The 21,475-nt window shown below is 45.4% G+C and overlaps 1 protein-coding gene across 9 annotated transcripts in view; it reads right to left on the minus strand.

Annotated features, from left to right (window-relative positions):
- SLC4A7 (solute carrier family 4 member 7) overlaps positions 1–21,475 on the minus strand; it is a 154,640-nt gene that overhangs the window by 96,094 nt on the left and 37,071 nt on the right. The window contains exon 1 of one of the 9 annotated variants that reach the window (XM_040433228.1): positions 17,864–17,983. The exons of the other annotated variants lie outside the window; for them this stretch is intronic. Within the exon in view, the coding sequence (XP_040289162.1) occupies positions 17,864–17,899 (36 nt within the window). The 5' untranslated portion in view covers positions 17,900–17,983. Of the gene's footprint in view, positions 1–17,863; positions 17,984–21,475 lie in introns of those variants that run through there. 9 annotated transcript variants of the gene reach the window in all.

The raw sequence follows: 21,475 nt of genomic DNA on the forward strand, positions 1-21,475 counted from the left end.
GTCTTCAAGGGTGTTCTCGTCCCGGACATTTACAGCTATACGTACGGCATAAGACTACAAGCCAAACCACCATCTCCGCTTCTCCTTCACATCCTCCCCCAGCAGCTTCTGCGGAGCTGAAGTTCTGCTACTGTCAGGACATGAACGCCGCAGGCTTTTTCCACAGAGATTTCTTGTAGTCCGCAGACAGCCCCCTAAAGCATACCCCTCGTTTATCCTCGCCTACATTATTGAGCCTTCTGTATCTGCTGAGAAAGTCTCCACTTACTGCAATACCTCCTCAAGTTAAGATATGAAAGGTCAGTCTCCCAGGGAATCATATTATACGTATACAAGAACGTGGTGTGCTGCGTTTCTTCTATCTTTTTTTGTAACGTATACGTCAAACGGAGGCATAAAACTTGATGTGAACCCACCCTAACAGTACATTTCTGAAGTTGAAAAGTTTTAAAATGCTTCACCGCCAATAACTGCGCTGCTGAATGCAGGCGGATTGGCTATGTAGTAAACTAGCGCACCCTGTGAAACAGGCCGTACAGAGTAGAGCGGACGTATGAGAAGGTTGGAGGGGAGCCTGCCATCCATTCACAGGGAGTCTGTTACCATCTGTATGCTGCACAGTGTGACAGACACCGGCTCTAAATATACATTTCTTTATTCAAACCCGCTAGCATACCTCCGCAAATTGCCTGAAGTTCTGAGCAATACATGTCAATCACGCCTTCTCCATCCCTGCACGCTGCCCCAGCTCTTGAATATAAAATCAGAAGCTGCCGGGCTGGCAGGGAGGGTGTATGTCAGGCCTCACTACTGCCTGTAACAGGACTGCTCAGCTTCTGCACATCATTAGGAGGACTCATCAGGATTGGGTTTGAAGGGGAGTTTTAGAAAAGTAATTACAGGTTTAGAATTGGGGCTGTCCCTGCTAGGATTAGCCAGAGATGGCAAAACTCGGTGACAAATTGTCTTTCACAAAAAAAAAAAAAAAATCATAACTGTGAAAGAACAGGTATGTTTGGGCTTCCCTAAGGTTTTGTTTTCTTTCAGCTGTATTATTCCCCGTTTCAGCTGCACTGCTAGATGCATTTCACTCAGAAGCAGGGGGGTGAAAAGGAGGGATAAATCCCACTTACAGAAAGGCGGGAGGCGCCTGTGATGTTCAGAAGCAGTTCTTTTATAATGCTCAGGAGCTCAGCTAGCTCTGACAACCCCCTCCCATTTCCTGTGAGCCATCTTCTGAGTCTGTTACTAGGGACAGATCTTGCCTGACAACAGGCAGTGGACTGCAACTTGGAAGTGAGACCCCTAGTGGCCAGGACTTTACAGCTTTTTTCAGGTGGATACGAGCAGAGTTATTAAATGAAGTGATTTAGTAATTTGCTATCTACACCGTTCTCGATGAAATGAAATTGTGTGAAACTAGAGCGACTCTTTAACCACCTCAGCCCCCATAGCTTAAACACCCTGAAAGACCAGGCCACTTTTTACACTTCTGACCTACACTACTTTCACCGTTTATTGCTCGGTCATGCAACTTACCACCCAAATTTTACCTCCTTTTCTTCTCACTAATAGAGCTTTCATTTGGTGGTATTTCATTGCTGCTGACATTTTTACTTTTTTTGTTATTAATCGAAATTTAACGATTTTTTTGCAAAAAAAAAAAAGACATTTTTCACTTTCAGTTGTAAAATTTTGCAAAAAAAACGACATCCATATATAAATTTTGCTCTAAATTTATTGTTCTACATGTCTTTGATAAAAAAAAATGTTTGGGTAAAAAAAAAATGGTTTGGTAAAAAGTTAGTAGCGTTTACCAACTATGGTACAAAAATGTGAATTTCCGCTTTTTGAAGCAGCTTCTTGACTTCTGAGCACCTGTCATGTTTCCTGAGGTTCTACAATTGCCAGACAGTACAAACACCCCACAAATGACCCCATTTCGGATAGTACACACCCTAAGGTATCGCGGAGGGGCATAGTGAGTTCATAGAACTTTTTATTTTTTGTCACAAAGTTAGCGGAAAATGATGATTTTTTCTTTTTTTTTCTTACAAAGTCTCATATTCCCACTAACTTGTGACAAAAAAGAAAAAATTCTAGAACCTCGCCATGCCCCTCACGGAATACCTTGGGTGGTCTTCTTTCCAAAATGGGGTCACTTGTGGGGCAGTTATACTGCCCTGGCATTCTAGGGGGGCCCAAATGTGGGTAAGAGTTTGAAATCAAATTCTGTACAAAATGGCCAGTGAAATCCGAAAGGTGCTCTTTTGGAATGTGGGCCCCTTTGCCCACCTAGGCTGCAAAAAAGTGTCACACATCTGGTATCTCCGTATTCAGGAGAAGTTGGGGAATGTGTTTTGGGTGTCATTTTACATATACCCATGCTGGGTGAGAAATATCTTGGTCAAATGCCAACTTTGTATAAAAAAATGGGAAAAGTTGCCTTTTGCCAAGATATTTCTCTCACCCAGCATGGGTATATGTAAAATGACACCCCAAAACACATTCCTCAACTTCTCCTGAGTACGGCGATACCACATGTGTGGCACTTTTTTGCAGCCTAGGTGGGCAAAGGGGCCCATATTCCAAAGAGCACCTTTCGGATTTATACTGCCCTGGCATTCTAGGGGCCCTAAAGCGTGAGAAGAAGTCTGGAATATAAATGTCTAAAAATTTTTACGCATTTGGATTCCGTGAGGGGTATGGTGAGTTCATGTGAGATTTAATTTTTTGACACAAGTTAGTGGAATATGAGACTTTGTAAGAAAAAAAAAAAAAAATTTCCGCTAACTTGGGCCAAAAAAAATGTCTGAATGGAGCCTTACAGGGGGGGTGATCAATGACAGGGGGGTGATCAGGGAGTCTATATGGGGTGATCACCCCCCTGTCATTGATCACCCCCCTATAAGGCTCCATTCAGATGTCCGTATATGTTTTGCGGATCCGATCCATGTATCCGTGGATCCGTAAAAATCATACGGACATCTGAATGGAGCTTTACAGGGGAGTGATCAATGACAGGGGGGGTAATCAATGACAGGGGGGTGATCAGGGAGTCTATATGGAGTGATCACCACAGTCATTGATCACGCCCCTGTAAGGCTCCATTCAGACGTCCGTATGCGTTTTGCGGATCCGATCCATCTATCAGTGGATCCGTAAAAATCATGCGGACATCTGAATGGAGCTTTACAGGGGGGTGATCAATGACCAATGACAGGGGGGTAATCAATGACAGGGAGGTAATCAGGGAGTCTATATGGGGTGACCAGGGGTGATCAAGGGTGAATAAGGGGTTAATAAGTGACAGGGGGGGGGGGGTGTAGTGTAGTGCTGCTTGGTGCAACATATTACTGAGCTACCTGTGTCCTCTGGTGGTCGATCCAAACAAAGGGGACCACCAGAGGACCAGGTAGCAGGTATATTAGACGCTGTTATCAAAACAGCGTCTAATATACCTGTTAGGGGTTAAAAAAATCACATCTCCAGCCTGCCAGCGAACGATCGCCGCTGGCAGGCTGGAGATCCACTCTCTTACCTTCCGTGCGCGTTCACAGGAAATCTCGGCTCGCGCGAGATGACGCATATATGCGTGACTCTGCGCAGGGCTGCCGCCCCTGGAACGCGAATCTGCGTTAGGCGGTCCGGAGGCGGTTAAAGAGGTTCTCCGGACTTTTAATATTGATGACCTGTCCTCAGGATAGGTCATCAATATCAGACCAGCGGGGGTCCTCAACTGTATGAGGAGACGGCGCGCGCAGTGCGCACATGCCGTCTCCCTTCTCTGTCTACTGCTGTAGGTCTATGGGACAGCAGAGAAGGAAGACAGACAGGAGACGGCATGTGCGCACTGTGCACGCCATCTCCTCACAAAGCTGATTGGCAGGTGTGCCGGGTGTCGGACCCCCGCCGATCTGATATTGATGACCTATCCTGAGGATAGGTCATCAATAGAAAAAGCCCAGACAACACCTTTAAGATTAAGATGGGCCAGAATTAAGCCAATCAATCACTTAGGCTACTTTCACACTAGCGTTGTTTTAATCCGGCGTTCAATTCAGACACCGGAACTGCCCGCCGGATACGGAAAAACGTGTGAAAACGGATTACATTTGAATCCTGATCAGGATTTTGATCACAATGAAAAAAATGCATTGGAAAAAACGGATCCGCCATTTATGGACTTTAACTTTTTTTTCACATTTTTCGGGTTTAACATTCAAAAGCCGATCCGGTTTGACTGATCACACAGCGCCGGATCCGGCGTTAATGCAAGTCAATGGGAAAAAGACCGATCCGGCGTTCAGTAAAAGTGTTCAGGATTTTTGGCCGGAGGTAAAAAATACAACATGCTACGGTTTTCTGAAAAGCCTGATCAGTCAAAAAGACTGAACTGAAGACATCCTGAACGGATTAGGTCTCTTTCACACCTGCGTTATTGTCTTCCGGCATAGAGTTCCGTCGTCGGGGCTCTATGCCGGAAGAATCCTGATCAGGATTATCCTAATGCATTCTGAATGGAGAGAAATCCGTTTCAGGATGCATCAGGATGTCTTCAGTTCCGGAACGGAACGTTTTTTGGCCGTGAGAAAATACCGCAGCATGCTGCGCTTTTTGCTCTGGCCAAAAATCCGGAACACTTGCCGCAAGGCCGGATCCGGAATTAATGCCCATTGGAAGGCATTGATCCGGATCCGGCCTTAAGCTAAACGTCGTTTCGGCGCATTGCCGGAGCCGACATTTAGCTTTTTCTGAATGGTTACCATGGCTGCCGGGACGCTAAAGTCCTGGCAGCCATGGTAAGTGTAGTGGGGAGCAGGGGAGCAGTGTACTTACCGTCCGTGCGGCTCCCCGGGCGCTCCAGAGTGACGTCAGGGCGCATGGATCACGTGATCGCATGGATCACGTCATCCATGCGTATGGGGCGCTCTGACGTCATTCTGGAGCGCCCCGGGAGCCGCACGGACTGTAAGTATACCGCTCCCCCGCTCCTACTATGGCAACCAGGACTTTAATAGCGTCCTGGGTGCCATAGTAACACTGAAAGCATTTGGAAGACTGTTCCGTCTTCAAATGCTTTCAGTACACTTGCGTTTTTCCGGATCCGGCGGGCACCTCTGGCAACGGAAGTGCATGCCGGATCCCAACAACGCAAGTGTGAAAGAGGCCTTACTCTCCATTCAGAATGCATGGGGATAAAACTGATCAGTTCTTTTCCGGATTTGAGCCCCTAGGACGGAACTCAGCGCCGGAAAAGAAAAACGCTAGTGTGAAAGTACCCTTAAATGGAATATTGTTCAAATGAACAAAATGAAAAAAAAAAAAAAAAAAAAAAAGGAAAAACGGAATGGGCTTGTGCAAAAAGGCCAATGCTGGGTCATAACTGGCTGATCAGACCATACATACTTAGTTTCTCCCAAAGACAGCCCAAAAACCATCCAACATCAAAAATTGCTTTGTTTTTAGGCAGACGGCATTCTGAGGTCAGCATTGCAATGATTATTTGTGCACAATTTAAAACTATGATGGGTTGAAATGGTCAAAACTGGCAATTTTTTGACCTCCATCTTATCTTTACAAGCTTGCCATACACTATATCAAAAAACCTATCAGGACACAACTGACTTCAGGTGTGTATAAAATCCAGCACCTAGCCATATAGAAGAGCTCAGTGACAAAACAGGTTGTGAAATTTCTTCCCTCGTAGATGTTCCACCATGAACTATGAGTGGTATTTTTGCCAGCAGACCACAAAGTTATGGAGTGCAGTCCCCAACGCTCTGCTGACTGCAGGGCTCCAAACCTCTCCTGGCATCAACCGCAGCACAAAACCTGTGTACTGGGAGTTTCATGCCATGGGTTTCCACAGCTGAGCAGCTGCATGCAAGGCTTACATCACTAAGCACAATGCCAAGCGTCAGGGATATAAAGCACGCCGCCACTGGGATTTGGAGCAGTGTAAATGTGTTCTGTGGTGTTATAAATCACGCTTCTCTATCTGGCATTCTGATGGATAAGTCTGGCTTTGGAGAATGCCAGGAGAGTGCTACCTGCCTGACTGCACTGTGCCAACAGTAAAGGTTGGTACAGGAAGAAAAATGCTAAGGGGTTGGCCAAGACCACTTAGTTCTTCTGAAGGGAAATCCTAATGTTTCAACATACAAAGACATTATGGACAACTGTATGCTTCCAACTTTGTGGGAACAGTTTAAAGAATACCTTTCACTAGAATAAAACATCTAAACTAACTAAGTTTGCCCGGTATAGGCTCCACCCAGGGGAACCTGCCGGCGTCTCATTCTCCCAGGCTGTAGCGCTGGCCAATCGCAGCGCTCAGCTCATAGCCTGAGAGGCTTTTTTTTACTCTCAGGCTATGAGCTGAGCGCTGCGATTGGCCAGCGCTACAGCATGGGAGAATGAGACGCCGGCAGGTTCCCCTGGGTGGAGCCTAACTATGAAGATACCGGAGGCTATAACGGGAGAACGGAGCGGCACCCAGGTATAACAGTAAGTGCAGGGAGATCCCTGGGCGCCGCTCTATTTGTCTGAATAGTTAGTTTAGATGTTTTATTCTAGTGAAAGGTCCTCTTTAAGGGTACATTCACACGACCATGTGTAATCCTTCCCGTTTTGCGGTCCATGTTTCTGCATTTTGCGGACAAATGACTTCCGTTTGTGTTCCGTATGTCTTCCGTTTTTTACGGTCCGCAAAAAATGAAAGGAAAAAAGAAAGAAAGAAAGAAAGAAAGAAAGAAAGAAAGAAGAATCATTTAGGCTAAGTTAACATCAGCGTTCAGCCTTTCCGTTCTCCTACGCCGTTATAGGGGCAGAAAAAACAGAAAGGGTAGATTCGGCACATAACTGAGTGGAACGAAGCCTACGGACTCCATAGACTATAATGGGGTCTGTTAGGTTTCCGCCCAGAGGAAGATTTTTGAAGCGGAGATAAAAATCCTGCACGCACTATTTTTGTCTCTGCTCTAAAATCATCTTCTGAGCGTAAACTGAACGGACCCCATTATAGTCTGTGGGGGTCTATGGGGTCCGTAGGCTCCGTTCGGCTCAGTTATGTGCCGAATCAGTCCTTTCCGTTTTTCCTGCCCCTATAACTGAGTAGGAGAACGGAAAGTCTGAACGCTGATGTAAACGAAGCCTAAAGCCTTCAAAAATACGGAAACTGATCCGCAAAAAACGGATGACATTTGGAAACCATTTTGTATGTCATCCGCAATTTGCGGATGCTTTGACTTGAATGGGGCTGCGGACCGATCTGTGCGAACAATAGTAGGACAAGCTTCATATTTTTGCGGACTAGAAATGCGGAAACACGGATGCGGACAACATACTGAACGTTGTCCGCACATTTTATTCACCCATAGAAATGAATGGATCCGCATCTATTCCGCAAAATGCGGAACGGATGCGGATAAAATTATACGGTCGTGTGAATGTACCCTAAAGAAGGACCCTTCTGCCCCAGGGCACAAAGTAAGGTCCATAAAAGTGTGGTTGGGTGAAATTGTTGTGGAAGAATTTGACTGGCCCTCAAACACCTTTGAGATGAACTAGAATGTTGATTATGAGCCAGGGCCTCATATGTCAAAGTCTAACCTCACAAATGCTCTTCTGAATAAATGGGTAACAAATCCCAGACACCAAAATCTCGTAGGAAACCTTCCCAGAAGAGTGGAAGCTGTTTTAGCTGCAACTCCATATTACAGTGGTTTGATGATATTGATTATCTATCCTATGAAAAGGTCATCAATTTTAGATCTGTGGAATTCCGACTCTCGACACCCCCACTGATCAGCTCTTTACTTCTTAGTGGCGGTACAGGGTAATTACAGCTTCCTGTCTCATTCACTTGAATGAAAGAAACGGCTGTAATTACACGGTACCGCCACCACAAAGACGGCATGCAGGTAAACACTGAGGAGGCGGCAGCCCTCGCACTAGCGCTGCATCCCCTTCAAACAGCTGATCCGTCAGATCTCCATTTATCTGAAATTGATGACCCATTCTGAGGATAGATCATCAATATCATGAAACCAGAATAGTTCATTAATGCATTCAGAATGGGAACATGGCTGCCCGTGATCTAGTTTAACAGGAAAGTCCCGGGCAGAGCATATAGCTTTCACTTGGCAAAGGAATCTCATTACCAGCCAGGGAATCATTCCCTTTTAATAATTAAAAAAAATGTAAGGATTCTTGTCGGGGACAATTCTAGTATAAAATACTTCTAAATTCCTAAACTATAACACATTTACTGATGTATACTGTACTTGCATTTTGAGCTTTCCTAAAATAAAATAGAACAATAAATGGATAGTGGTAATGCCTGTGCTCAGTTTCAAGCAGAACCCTCCATTCACGTGGGGGCTGCATGTTTAGATCACGTTACGGACGGGCATGCCCTTGCAGATCTTCAGGTTATGTTACATTGCTGTTAACTAAATGGAACGCAGGAGACGATCCAGGAATAAACCACTGGCAATCACAAAGTATCTCCAGACGCAGAGAATGAGACCATTCATAACTGGCACATGATAACATCCCTACTCTTCTCCAAGCACAATAACAAAGCAGAACTGTAACGGTCTCTGTTGGCAACCCGAGGTTACAGCATGACGCAGGATGGAGGCACCTCACAGTGCGACGCGGGTCTAACCTTCTGCAGCTAGAATGAAGCTCATGTGTGCTTGTATTTGCCACTCCATTACTACAAAAACAACCTTCATCAACCCCTTCAACAGGATAGGTGACAAACGTCTGACGGCTAGGACCCCCCCCCTTACCACCACTAGTACAGGGGTTCCCAGGTGGTGGACCCATAGAATCTATGGGTTCCTAAGAGAATCCAGCCCTGTCCACAAATTATTTTCAGAATTCATGTGATCTAAACCTTAGGGCTCATGCAGATTCCTGTATTTTTTTACGCATCAGATCCACATTTTTTGCGGATCGAATTTGGAACAATTTGTATGCAGAACAATTTGTATGCATCCGTATGCTCGTGCCGCTGTCCTTCAAAAAAGATAGAACATGTTGTATACTTGTCCACTTTACGGACAAGGATAGGACATTTCTATTGAAGGGAAAAAGAAAAAAAATTGCGGCATGCACCCAGCCAGTATACGTGTTTTGCAGACTGCAAAACACATACGGTCGTGTGCATAACGCCTAATCCTAACACATGAGACATAATAGGATTTAATAGAATTAAAAAAGAAAAAGTCCCACAGGCCCCGAAATCACAACACTGCTAGGTTTCCCACCACCTGTCTCCGTCACGTGACCTCTTCACCTTCGGAGCCCATAGACTCTAGTCATCACCTTGCTGTTTCAGTCAGGGTCCTAGACACGGAATGAAGCCGCACGGACAATGTTTGACGGTTATTTATTGCACACGGTTGGGAGTCATGTTAGCAGGGAACACCTGATCAGCGTGTTCCTTTCGGTCACCGTGTACATGTTACTGATCACCGTGATCTAAGGAGCCATTTAGATTACCGTTACCAGGAATCTATATACAGAAAGACGTAAGAGTAGACAGATCGCCCTCAGCGGCCCCTGCATTTGGGAACAGCGCTCTACAGGAGTCCTGCGTTTAGGGTATTTACCCTTTCAGTTCACTCGATGTTTTTTGGGGCCGTTTTCTACACAAAAAATCTCTAAAAAGCCTTCCATTCATTTCAAATGGGAGGCAGAACTTGCTTTTTTTCCCCCACACCGAAAAAAAAAAGCAGAAGTATGCTCCGTCTTGGAGCGGAACCTGTGCCGATTCTCAAATTGAAATGGATGGGAAGCTGAAAAAACCCGCGCTAAAACAGTGCAGAAAACCGTTGCAGATTCCGCGTGTTTTCAAAATCAGTCATGTGAACGACCCCTTAACAGTACTTGGTGGTACTGTGTGCAGGTAGTGTCTTCAGATGATCAGGCTAATGACCTCATGCCGTCCGCGCCTGTATTGTTGACCGCATACCGCCGGTCCTCAATATAAAAAGACACTGGCTATGTGCACTCCCCATCACAGAAGCGGACCCACCGGTCACCATGTGATCATGCTAGGAGAGCGAGGTGACATCCTCACGCTCAGAGCAGGTCTTTCGGCAGGTCTTTTTCACTCGAGAGGAGCGGACTGCCTCAAGCGAATGAGGTATTTTATTTTATTTTTAACCCAAAAGGCCATATTGCACTAGCATATTACAGTTTTAACAGCTGTTAGACGGGTGCACTTCTAAGTGGCCACTAAAAATGGTCCCATTGATTGATAGGCTGAATAGCGTTTTAACACAGCGATTTGTGACAAATTAATTTGTCACAAACTGGATTTCTTGTCAAACTTTGGCAAAGCTGCCGTATAGAATTTTTTCAAAACTTCGCTCATCTCTAGTGACCAACATTGACTTCTATTGGGCTTCATCACACAGTGACTGGAGCTACTTTCTCTAGGCTTGTATTTTGCGTTGATGATTGATAAAATACAAGTAATCCCACAGCCCCCATACCAAATTCTAGGAACCAGCAGTATTCTTGTCTGTGAACCCCCCCCCACACACCTGGCTAAAAATACATCTGTTATTAACACTGATTGACGAGGACAGGGTTAGCTCTACCAAAGCCGCTGAAAATAAACAGAGAGGAAAGGGTTCATCAAAACTGGGGGCAGATACAACTTCACACAAGTTTAGACTCTGTCGGAGGTCATGTAATTGTAGCTTTCCTAACAATGACCTCATGGAGGGTAAAAGTGAAGAAACCCAAGCAGAGCTTTCATGCAGCAGCTTTACACCTACAGCCATGCGCGGTGTGTGGGCCAAGCTCAGGATGACCCTCTAATCCTTACCAGTAGGACACACGGCTATCTAAGCTGCAAATGTCACTTCCATCATTTTACAGGCTGAAAAGAAAAATCGGAAAAATAAACACAGATGTCAAGTTTATTAACTGGGAAACCAGGGAACGCCTGCCCGTCATCTGTCACATGTGCTGCTGCCCGGACGGCAGATTAAAAAAAGAAAAATACTATTATAAATTATATATATACGCCTACAGACTAAGTGCGTAAATTGAGTTGTTCAAGATGTGTGTTAGAATATATTAAGTAATGGTTTCCATCCCAAGCTCCACTGCATCCCCCTGCTGGACTTTGTGGTTTAAAAAGCAGCGGTGACAGCCCCGTATACCACACATCAACGCTGCAGCCAAGATATGAAGTCTCTGCTGCATTGGCAGAGAGGATAACAGCATGGCAGGGCTCGGGATGGCAAGTAAATTACTTTTTTTTTTTTTTTAAATATAAAAGTGTCCCTACTATTTCTAAAAAAATAAATAAAATAAAAAAGCTCAAGACAACCCGCCTTCAAGGAGAATGTTCTCCTAAATATACAGTTAGGTCCAGTAATATTTGGCATTTTAGCAAAACATTCAAGATATATTGTCAATATGGGCTTAAAGGGCAGACACTGTAATTTCAGGGTATTCCCATCCTAACTGGAGGAAGGTTTTAGGAATTACATCTCTTTAATCTGTCAGAAGAACAGAAAAAAAAAAAAAAAAAAAAAAACACACACTACGATCCGTTTTTTTTAGACGGGGAAAAAAAGTCCTGCAAGCTGTACCTTTTTTTTCCAGTCCAAGATCTCAGACAGAAATGGCTCAAACGGATGCCAAATGTGCATAACTAATGCACAGGATCTGTTTTTTCCCCCATGTTGTTCTGACAGATCAGAAGAGCGGAAAACGAAACGGAGATGTGAACTCTCTCTAATATGCAGCTGCCTCTTTTTCAAGGGACCAAAAGGTAATTGGACAATTATCTCAAAAGCTATTTAATAGGCTGCATGGGCTATTCCCTTGTTAACCCATCATCAATTAAGCAGGTAAAAGGTCTTGGGTGATGCCAGGTGTTGAAGAACCTACAACATACGGTGAAGGGAGCTCTCAATGGAAGTCAAACAGACCATCACTAGGCCTAAAAAAACTAAAGAAGAAATTCAAATAGACATCTCTCCCTTTCCCCATCCCCTACGTTTCCTATTTTGAGGAACCCTGTGTTCCCTCAGGTATGAAGTAGGAGTCCTTCAGGCAATGGATAATAGATTTCGGGCTCACCTGCAGGAACTGTATTTTCTCTCAAATGCTCGCAGTTGCTTCAGAACATCGCAGATTGGCAAATGCAAGAACTTAGACACTTAATGTCCCTCCCTCAGAATATGGTGCGGCTGTCACCCCACGGGCATATTGTGCCACGCACTCTGTTATACTGCTTATAAAACTCCCCAACTGAGATTCTCTCTCACTCCTATCTGCTTAAGGCCTCTTTCACATGACGTATGGCTTTTTCAGTGTTTTGCGGTCCGTTTTTCACGGAGCCATTGTTCTGTTTTTTGTTTCCGTTGTGTTTCAGTTTCTGTTCCGTTTTTTCCATATGGCATATACAGTAATTACATAGAAAAAATTGGGCTGGGCATAACTTTTTCAATAGATGGTTCTGCAAAAACGGAACAGATATGAAGACATACGGATGCATTTCCGCATGTGTTCCATTTTTTGCGGACCCCTTGACTTGAATGGAGCCACGGAACGTGATTTGCGGGCAATAGGACATTATTGCTAGCTTTCAATGGAACGGAAAAACAGAAACGGAATGCATATGGAGTACATTCCGCTTTTTTGGCAGAACCATTGAAAAGAATGGTTCCGTATACGGAACGCAAAAAACGCCCCGTGAACGAAAAAAATCAAATAAAAAAGTTGTGTGAAAGAGGCCTAACTGGGAGAGGGACCTAAACCTCGCTCAACTCAACAAAGGGACAGTCTCTACATCTTGACACATAAATCCTCCATCGCAAGTAGGGTACAGGAGGCAGGTTTCCAAGATACTCTAGATGGTATAGGGAGCCATCCAAGGTACATTTTCCTAGAACGGCCATCTTTCCTCTGTGTTGGAGGTGTAGTAGCCATCAAAGAACTATCCTTCAAATGTTCTGGGAGTGTCCTGTGTTGTCCAGTTTCTGGTCACACTTAGGCCTCATGCACACGGCCGTTGTTTTGGTCTGCATCCGAGCTGCAGTTTTGGCGGCTCAGATACGGACCCATTCACTTCAATGGGGATGCAAAAGATGCGGACAGCACTCCGTGTGCTGTCAACATCTGTTGCTCCGTTCCGTGGTCCGCAAAAAAAAAAAAATATAACCTGTCCTATTCTTGTCCGCGTTTTGCGGACAAGAATATGCAGTTATATTAAAGGCTGTCCGTGCCGTTCCGTGCACACGAATGCCATCCGTGTTTTGCGGACCGCAAAAAACACACAACGGTTGTGTGCATGTAGCCTTAGGCTACTTTCACACTCGCGTTTGGTGCGGATCAGTCTTGTATCTGCACAGACGGATCCGCACCTATAATGCAAATGCTTGTATCCGTTAATAACGGATCTGTCTTGACAAATTGAAAGTAAATGGGGGATGGATCAGTTTTCAATTGCACCATATTGTGTCAGTGAAACGGATCCGTCCCCATTGACTTACTTTGTAAGTTAGGACGGATCCATTTGGCTCTGCATTGTCAGACGGACACCAAAACGCTGCAAGCTGTGTTTTAGTGTCCACCTCAAAAGCGCAACGGAGACCAAACGCAACCAAACTGATGTATTCCGAACGCATCCATTCAGAATGCATTGGGGCTGAACTGATCCGTTTTGGGCAGATTGTGAGAGCCCTGAAACGGATCTCCCAAGCGGACCCAGAAACGCCAGTGTGAAAGTAGCCTTAGGCGGATTACTTCCAAATTGACAAATCATGTGATGCCTAAAACAACCCCCTACATACTGGCGTTATGTGGTCAACGCAAGAACCATGTATCCCATCTCTGTGGAGACGGACCACACCTCCATCCGTAGCCTTACGGTTCCCTAAAATACAGGAGATCTTGAATGGAGAACCTCACTGAAAGGTACATATGCTCACCTGGCACCACCGAATTGTTTTCAGGGGTCAGCTGAATTTCTATTTACTCTAGCTTCATAGGACTCCAAATTTTTTTCTCCTCTCTCGTCTTCTTTATTCATCCCTATCCTACTACTCCCCATTCCTTTCCCAACCCCTGAAGGTTTAGGCAGACATCGCTGAAGCCTTTTGCTGCTTCCACTTTGGAACCCTTTGCTCACAGTATACAGTCAGGGCCATCCACACAATTCTAACATTTTTGGCTCTATACACCACCACAATGGATTTGAAATGAAACGAACAAGTTGTGCTTTACCTGCAGACTGTCAGCTTTAATTTGAGGGTATTTCCATCCAAATCAGGTGAACGGTGTAGGAATTACAGCAGTTTGCATATGTGCCTCCCACTTGTTACCGATTACAATGTTTTGCACCCGCGCAGAAAACGCAAAAATGGAACGTAATCGCAGTGAAAACTGACTTGTTTTAGTGTCAAAAATTGCACCATTTTCCCTGAACGCATCCGGCCCCAATCTGCAACGCCCGTGTGAAAGGGGCCTAAGAGTTGAATGATTTACCCATTTTAGGGCTCATGCACACGAGCGTACTTGCTGCCTGTATTGCACTACGAAGCGCTTCTGATCTGAGTCTTTGCATTGCAAAAATGTACAGTAGGACATGTCCTATTACTTGGCCGTATGTTGCAGATCGCGGATCCATTCAAGTCAATGGGTCCACATCTGCGGCGTGAACACCGCCGATGCCCAGGCATTGCGGACCGCTGCATTGGCACTGAGCAAGTACGCTCGTGTGCATGAACCCTTATATTTCTAAATCTATTAGTGGTGACTGCATTACTTTTACAGTCTTTACTTTTTGAAATTATTAAAGAATAAAAAAAATCAGTTCCAACACGTAAAACAGATCATCTTTTATCGTGCACTCCACGCAGCTGGCACTGTCTGTACTGCCGGCATGCCAGTGAACAAATCCCATCATACCCTGGGTACACGGATATGACCCACGCAGCCCACACAGGGATGCGTCAGTGAATTGCTAAGAAAGCTTCTTGATGTCAGAGGACTATTAGGTATTTTTCTTATGTCTGACATATAGACTACATTAGATTAGCAGCATTACTGGACCTAACCGGTACTGTACAGGCACATTATATGCAATAGCACTGTATTTTGTGGCCACTTACAGGCACGTTCACACATGGGGTATATGCTGTGGAGTCTCTGCAATGGAAATTCCTGAAGAATTTATAGTACAGGCAAAGTAGATTACATTTTTGAATTCTCATCCACACACTATAGACAATCCGCAGTGTAACCCGCCCTGAGCCGACTGTTTTCGATGGACAGAATGTCAATTGTTGCTGCGGGTTTTGGAGGCCTTTGTGCTTCATTCCACCATTTAGAATTTTTTGATCAATTCAGGAGTTGTTTAATTTTGTGCATTTTTTTTAAAAATCTATTTATGTAGGTGCTTTTTTTTTTTTTTTTTTTACACCCACTCCATTTATTATTATTTTTTTTGGACAGTTTTAGTTTTGAGTGATAAAGGACGGATCCGACAGGGTGAACAGCCTGTCGGATCCGTCCTGCCGCTAGTGTGAAAGTACCCATAGACTACTTTCACACTAGCGTTGTTGGAATCCAGCAAACAGTATGCAAACTAATATCCTTTTTTTCCCGCATCCCTTAGACGGATCCGGTGAAATACCGGATCCGTCTCATCCGGTATTTACATTTTTTTCAAAGATCAAAAGCGAAACCAGATCCTCCTATTTCCCGACGGATACGCAGACTGGAATTTTGGGCGGAAAAAATACTGCAGCAAGCTGTGATATTTTGTCCGGTCAAATACCGCACAAGGGATGGAACTGAAGACATCCTGATGCATCCTAAACGGATTGCTTTCCATTCAGAATGAATTAGGACAAAACTGATGCGTTTTTTTCTGGTATTGAGACCCTTTACCAGATTTCAGTGTGAAAGTACCCTTAGGCCTCTTTCACACAGGCGTTGCGGGAAAAAGTGCGGGTGCATTGCGGGAACACACACGATTTTTCCGCACGAGTGCAAAACATTGTAATGCGTTTTGCACTCGCGTGAGAAAAATCGCGCATGTTTGGTACCCCAACCCGAACTTCTTCACAGAAGTTCGGGCTTTGGATCGGTGTTCTGTAGACTGTATCATGGCTAGAAGGGAAAATAATAGCTTTCTGAATACAGAATGCATAGTAAAATAGCGCTGGAGGGGTTAAAAAATAAATAATAATTTAACTCACCTTAATCCACTTGATCGCGCAGCCCGGCTTCTCTTCTGTCTTCTTCTTTGCTGTGTGCAGGAAAAGGACCTGTGGTGACGTCACTCCGGTCATCACATGATCCATCACATGATCTTTCACCATGGTGATGGATCATGTGGTTTTTTTAACCCCTCCAGCGCTATTTTACTACATTCTGTATAACATGGTTATAAGGGAAAATAATAATGATCGGGTCTCCATCCCGATCGTCTCCTAGCAACCGTGCGTGAAAATCGCACCGCATCCGCACTTGCTTGCGGATGCTTGCGATTTTCACGCAACCCCATTCACTTCTATGGGGCCTGCGTTGCATGAAATATAGCATGCTAGAGAATATAGAGCATGCTGCGATTTTCACGCAACGCACAAGTGATGCGTGAAAATCACCGATCATGTGAACAGCCCCATAGAAATGAATGGGTCAGTATTCAGTGCGGGTGCAATGCGTTCAACTCACGCATCGTATACACGCGGAATACTCGCCCGTGTGAAAGGGGCCTTAGTGAATATGAACCACTAGGAGGTCAGACTAATAATACGCCCACACTGCTGTGTGACATTTAATAAATACGAGCTTGATAAATGTGCCCCACTGTACATCAGAATGTCGCAGGTTCTTTACTGCAGGCGGATGATATACACGTGCTATCCGCTTCCTTCCGGAAATAGGGCAACCCCATTCTTTATTGCAAGTGGATCACGTGTTAGGTTTCTTCCTGAAACTGGACAATCCCTTTAGGACTCGTGCACACAAGCGTGGTTTTTGACCGCATCTGATCTGCAAAAGATGCAGACAGCACACAGTGCTCTGTCTGCATGTCCATTCCGCCCCCCCCCCCCCCCCCCAAAAAAAAAAATCTAATAATTTGAAAATGTCCTATTCTTGTATGTTTTGTGTACAAGGATGGGTCAGATCTACAAAGGGCAGGATGTTCCTCAAAAAGCTGAACGCACACAACTGATATCAGTGTTTTGCGGAGCGCAAACCAGCCAACGGTGGTGTGCATGAGCCCTTAAAGGGGGCATCTCCACCTGGTTAGGTATATGAAGCCACATTTAGGTGAAAGGTAGCACGGCGGCAATGTAGAAGTGGATGGAGACATTTTCTCTTTGTACTTCAAACAACTAACAAGCTTCTGCAGTCACTAAAATGAGCACAGCGCTGACTGCAGCCAAACATGTGGCTTCCCCTCATCACTCGTGCTCCACCACAACAGTGCCGCAGGTGAAGGGGGGGGGGGTCACAGGCATGCCGCGTCCGGAACGACAGACATTTAGCTGTAAACTGATTACCTTCAGGCATGAAATCAGCTTAGCTTAAACCTAAAGCGGATCAGTGTCACTGCAGCACATTTAGATGGCGGTGACAGTTTGTCGCCATATTCTTTTCTTATTAACATTTCCTAGATTTTTAGACCTAAATGCCTGAATCCAATGACCCTTTTGTCCAGTGAATTTATGCAGGAGCTTTCTATACAAATGACAATACTACTGGACTCCCACCCCCACCAGGAGGCTAGAATATCTCCATCCATTCACCTGCACAAACCACACTGAACTAGAGAACGGAGAGGTGTGAACAGACACATACTCACAGCGATCATATCCTTGCGGGCACGGCTCCTCTCCATGCTGATGCCCTATGTGCAGAGCATGTCCTTGACGTGGAGCTGTGTAATGCAATCCGGGCAGAGCTGATCTGTGGAGCAGAGTACGTGACGGCTTTGTGATGGTGCAGCCTCCACCCACTGCCAGCAGAGGGACGGCTCTCTGCAGCACACACCACTCAAGATTTGGGGAACATGGCAGGCTTTCAACTTTTCACTTCTGCAAATACCAAAAAAGGAGCCGGCCCCTAGTTATTACACGCACTGGGAACATGGGGTTCATGGTTATTACAGGAACTTTCTCAGAAGGTTTCGTTTTTGGAGACTCTATACATAGCAAATATAGCAGCCAAGCTATTTCAAGAGAAAACGCACAGCGGGGATATTCAAAGTTAAAAGCGGCTTCCAACTGGGATTCAAACTTCAGAAAAACGACAGCAAAAAAAAAAAGAAAATAATAAATACATATGCAAACTGCTGTAATTCCTACACCGTTCACCTGATTTGGATGTAAATACCCTCAAATTAAAGCTGACAGTCTGCAGGTAAAGCGCATCTTGTTCGTTTCATTTCAAATCCATTGTGGTGGTGTATAGAGCCAAAAATGTTAGAATTGTGTCCATGGCCCAATATTTATGGACCCGACTATCTTTTTTCTCGTCAACTTTCCGCACAAAATGCTAAAACCAATATCGCAAGCTTTAAGGGTACGTTCACACGTGGCAGATAAGCCGCAGACCTGAGCGACACAGCCACAGCACTGTACGGTTCAGGAAAGTGGAGATTGTAAGAAATCTCAGCCACATGCTGCGTAAAAAACAAGTGGCGTAGATTGACCTGCGGTCCAGATTGGATATTATGTGGCGCACCAATTTATACTGCGCATCTCCACCTTTGCAGTGGAGGGGGTGAAATCTACAGCTAAAACCCCGAAGCAATTCATCTGCAGTGGTATTTTATGTCCCGCGTGGACACAGCCTGTCCCACACTAAGGCCTCTTGCCCACAAACGTAAGGGCTCCGTGCCCGTGCTCCGGACTGCAAATTGCTATCCGCAATGCATGGGCACCGACCGTGGGGCAGCCGCATGCGGATCGCAGACCCATTCACTTGAATGGGGTTTGCGATCCGTTCGTTCCGCAAAAAGATAGAACAAGTTCTATCTTTCTGCGGAACTGAACACCACAGGAGCACTCCGTATGCGGTCCGCAGCACGGGCATGGAGCCCTTACGTTCGTGTGAAAGAGGCCTAATGCTTTATTAACACATCACTGTTTGGTCAGAGATTTCCATCAGCGATTTTGAGCCAAAACCAGGTGCGGCTCTAACCACAGAAGAGGTGCAGATCTTTCCCTTAGGGCTCATGCACACGACCGTATGCCCTCCGAGACATAAGGTCCGTGAGCAGGCCATATGTCCCGGAGCGGTATACATCGTGCGCACGGGAGTACACAGCATTAAAGGTTACTACGATGCTGTGCACATCGGGCCGCCCGCGGGACTATTGTCCTGCACTCGTAGAATCTTATGAGTGCGGGACAATAGCCCCACAGGCAGCCCAATGCGCACAGCATCGTAGTAACCTATGATGATGTGCGCTCCCTTGCGCACGATGTATGCTGCTCCGGGACATATGGCCTGCTCACGGACCTTATGTCTCGGAGGGCATACGGTCATGTGCATGAGCCCTAAACCTCATGTCTGTGGAGGCTCCAAACCTGGTTTTGGCTCATCACTGATGGAAATCACTGACGTGTGAATGAGCAAAACGCACGGAGAGAGGCTCTTGCATCTTCCAAACCTTCTGCACTTTGCGGATTTCACAACACAAGAAAAGGGTTTGTCATTTCCCAATGCAGATCTATATGAAGCGGGTTGTGTACGTGCAGATCAGATCTTCATACCTGCAGTATGAGCATCATCTTGAGGCTTTCCGGTAACGACTTTACTGATACCCACGTTTCCTGCCTCACCTACTGAAAGATTCATCCCTGCAGCTCCGATCCTGCACGCCGCCTCCCACTCGTCCATCATCCGGTCCCTGGCTTGCCTTCTTTCAGCCATACATGGACATAATAACCTGTGCTGCTGCAGCCAATAACTGGCTTCAGCTGTAATGTGCTGCTTGGGGGATACCACTACTGAAGCCAGTCACTGGTTGCACTGGTGTAGCCGACTGTCGTAACCAAGCAGGTAAAAAAGCCAGGGACTGCAACATGGACAAGCGGCAGCCAGCAAGCAGAACCTGAGCACATAGGTGAGGCAGGCTACTGGGCACATGGAAAAAGTGATTTCTTACTGGAAAACTCCTTTAAATGGTGTATAAATCTGCAACTTATCTGACAATTGTGCTCAAGATTTACTCCTGGACTTGTTGCCGATTTCTTTCATATCTAAATCCAAAACTATTCAGAAAGTAATTCCTTATGGAATCTGAAGGCAGACCTGACATTCTGTTTTTCCGATAACAGCCCGATGAAGGCCCCCAGGGGCTGTTCTCGGAACTGCCTGCTCCCGCTGACCGCACTTGTTTTCAGACCGGCTCGCGCACAGGCACAGGCAAGGGCTTACCTGTGCCTTGCTGGACTTGTGAAAAAAGGCGAACAATGCGAACTGGCTATCACTGGTCTATAATGTAGGTGACAAATAGGCCACTTAAAAATGTTAAGCCACTTAAGGCCTCATGCACACTGCCGTTGTTTTGGTCCGCATACGAGCCGCAGTTTTGGCGGCTCGGATGTGGACCCATTCACTTCAATGGGGCTGCAAAAGATGTCTGCATCCGTTGCTCCGTTCCGTGGTCCGCAAAAAAAACAAATAAAAAAAAATATATATATATATATATATATATATATATATATATATATATATATATATATATATATATATATATATTATATGCGTTTTGCGGACAAGAATATGCACTTCTATTAATGGCTGTCCGCGCCGTTCCGCAAATTGTGGAATATACACGGACGCCATCCGTGTTTTGCGGATCCGCAGTTTGCAGACCACATAACGGTCATGTGCACGAGGCCTAAATGGGGATGTCCAGGATTCTATTGTCACTATTCACTTCAAAGGGAGCAGCAGTGCAGTAGCCGACTCCGGCCCCTATACCGCGGATGGAGGTCTGTAGCTCCAGCGCCTATTTCTGTGGCCAGAGCTGCTGCAGAACAGCTGATCGGTGGTGGGAGGGGGTGTCCTCCCAGCCGATTAGAGACTGATGGTCTATGGCGATACGCCATCTCCTGTAAAATCCAAGTTTCCATTTTTCCCTCCCCACTATCCATGTAATGCTTTATATGATGTATTGAGAAACTAAATTATTTGTGAGGTGGAAATGGAAGAAAAATGCAATTCATAAGCAACTGATGTACAAAATATCCCTATTCTAATCTGCATTTACCGGTTGCCAGATGGAATAGGACGTCTCCATAGCATAAAAGCCGTCATACCAGTGTGCGGCAAACAAAGGGTGCAGCAGAAGGAAGCCATCTCCTCATACATATATTAAGTATATTCTGCACGTAGCCCATCTGCAGTGTCACATCACTGTCCAAACAGAGGCGCCAGTTATTACATATCGGGTACTGGACAT

The sequence above is a fragment of the Bufo bufo genome, chromosome 5 (genome assembly GCF_905171765.1).
Source record: "Bufo bufo chromosome 5, aBufBuf1.1, whole genome shotgun sequence".
Taxonomy (NCBI): domain Eukaryota; kingdom Metazoa; phylum Chordata; class Amphibia; order Anura; family Bufonidae; genus Bufo; species Bufo bufo.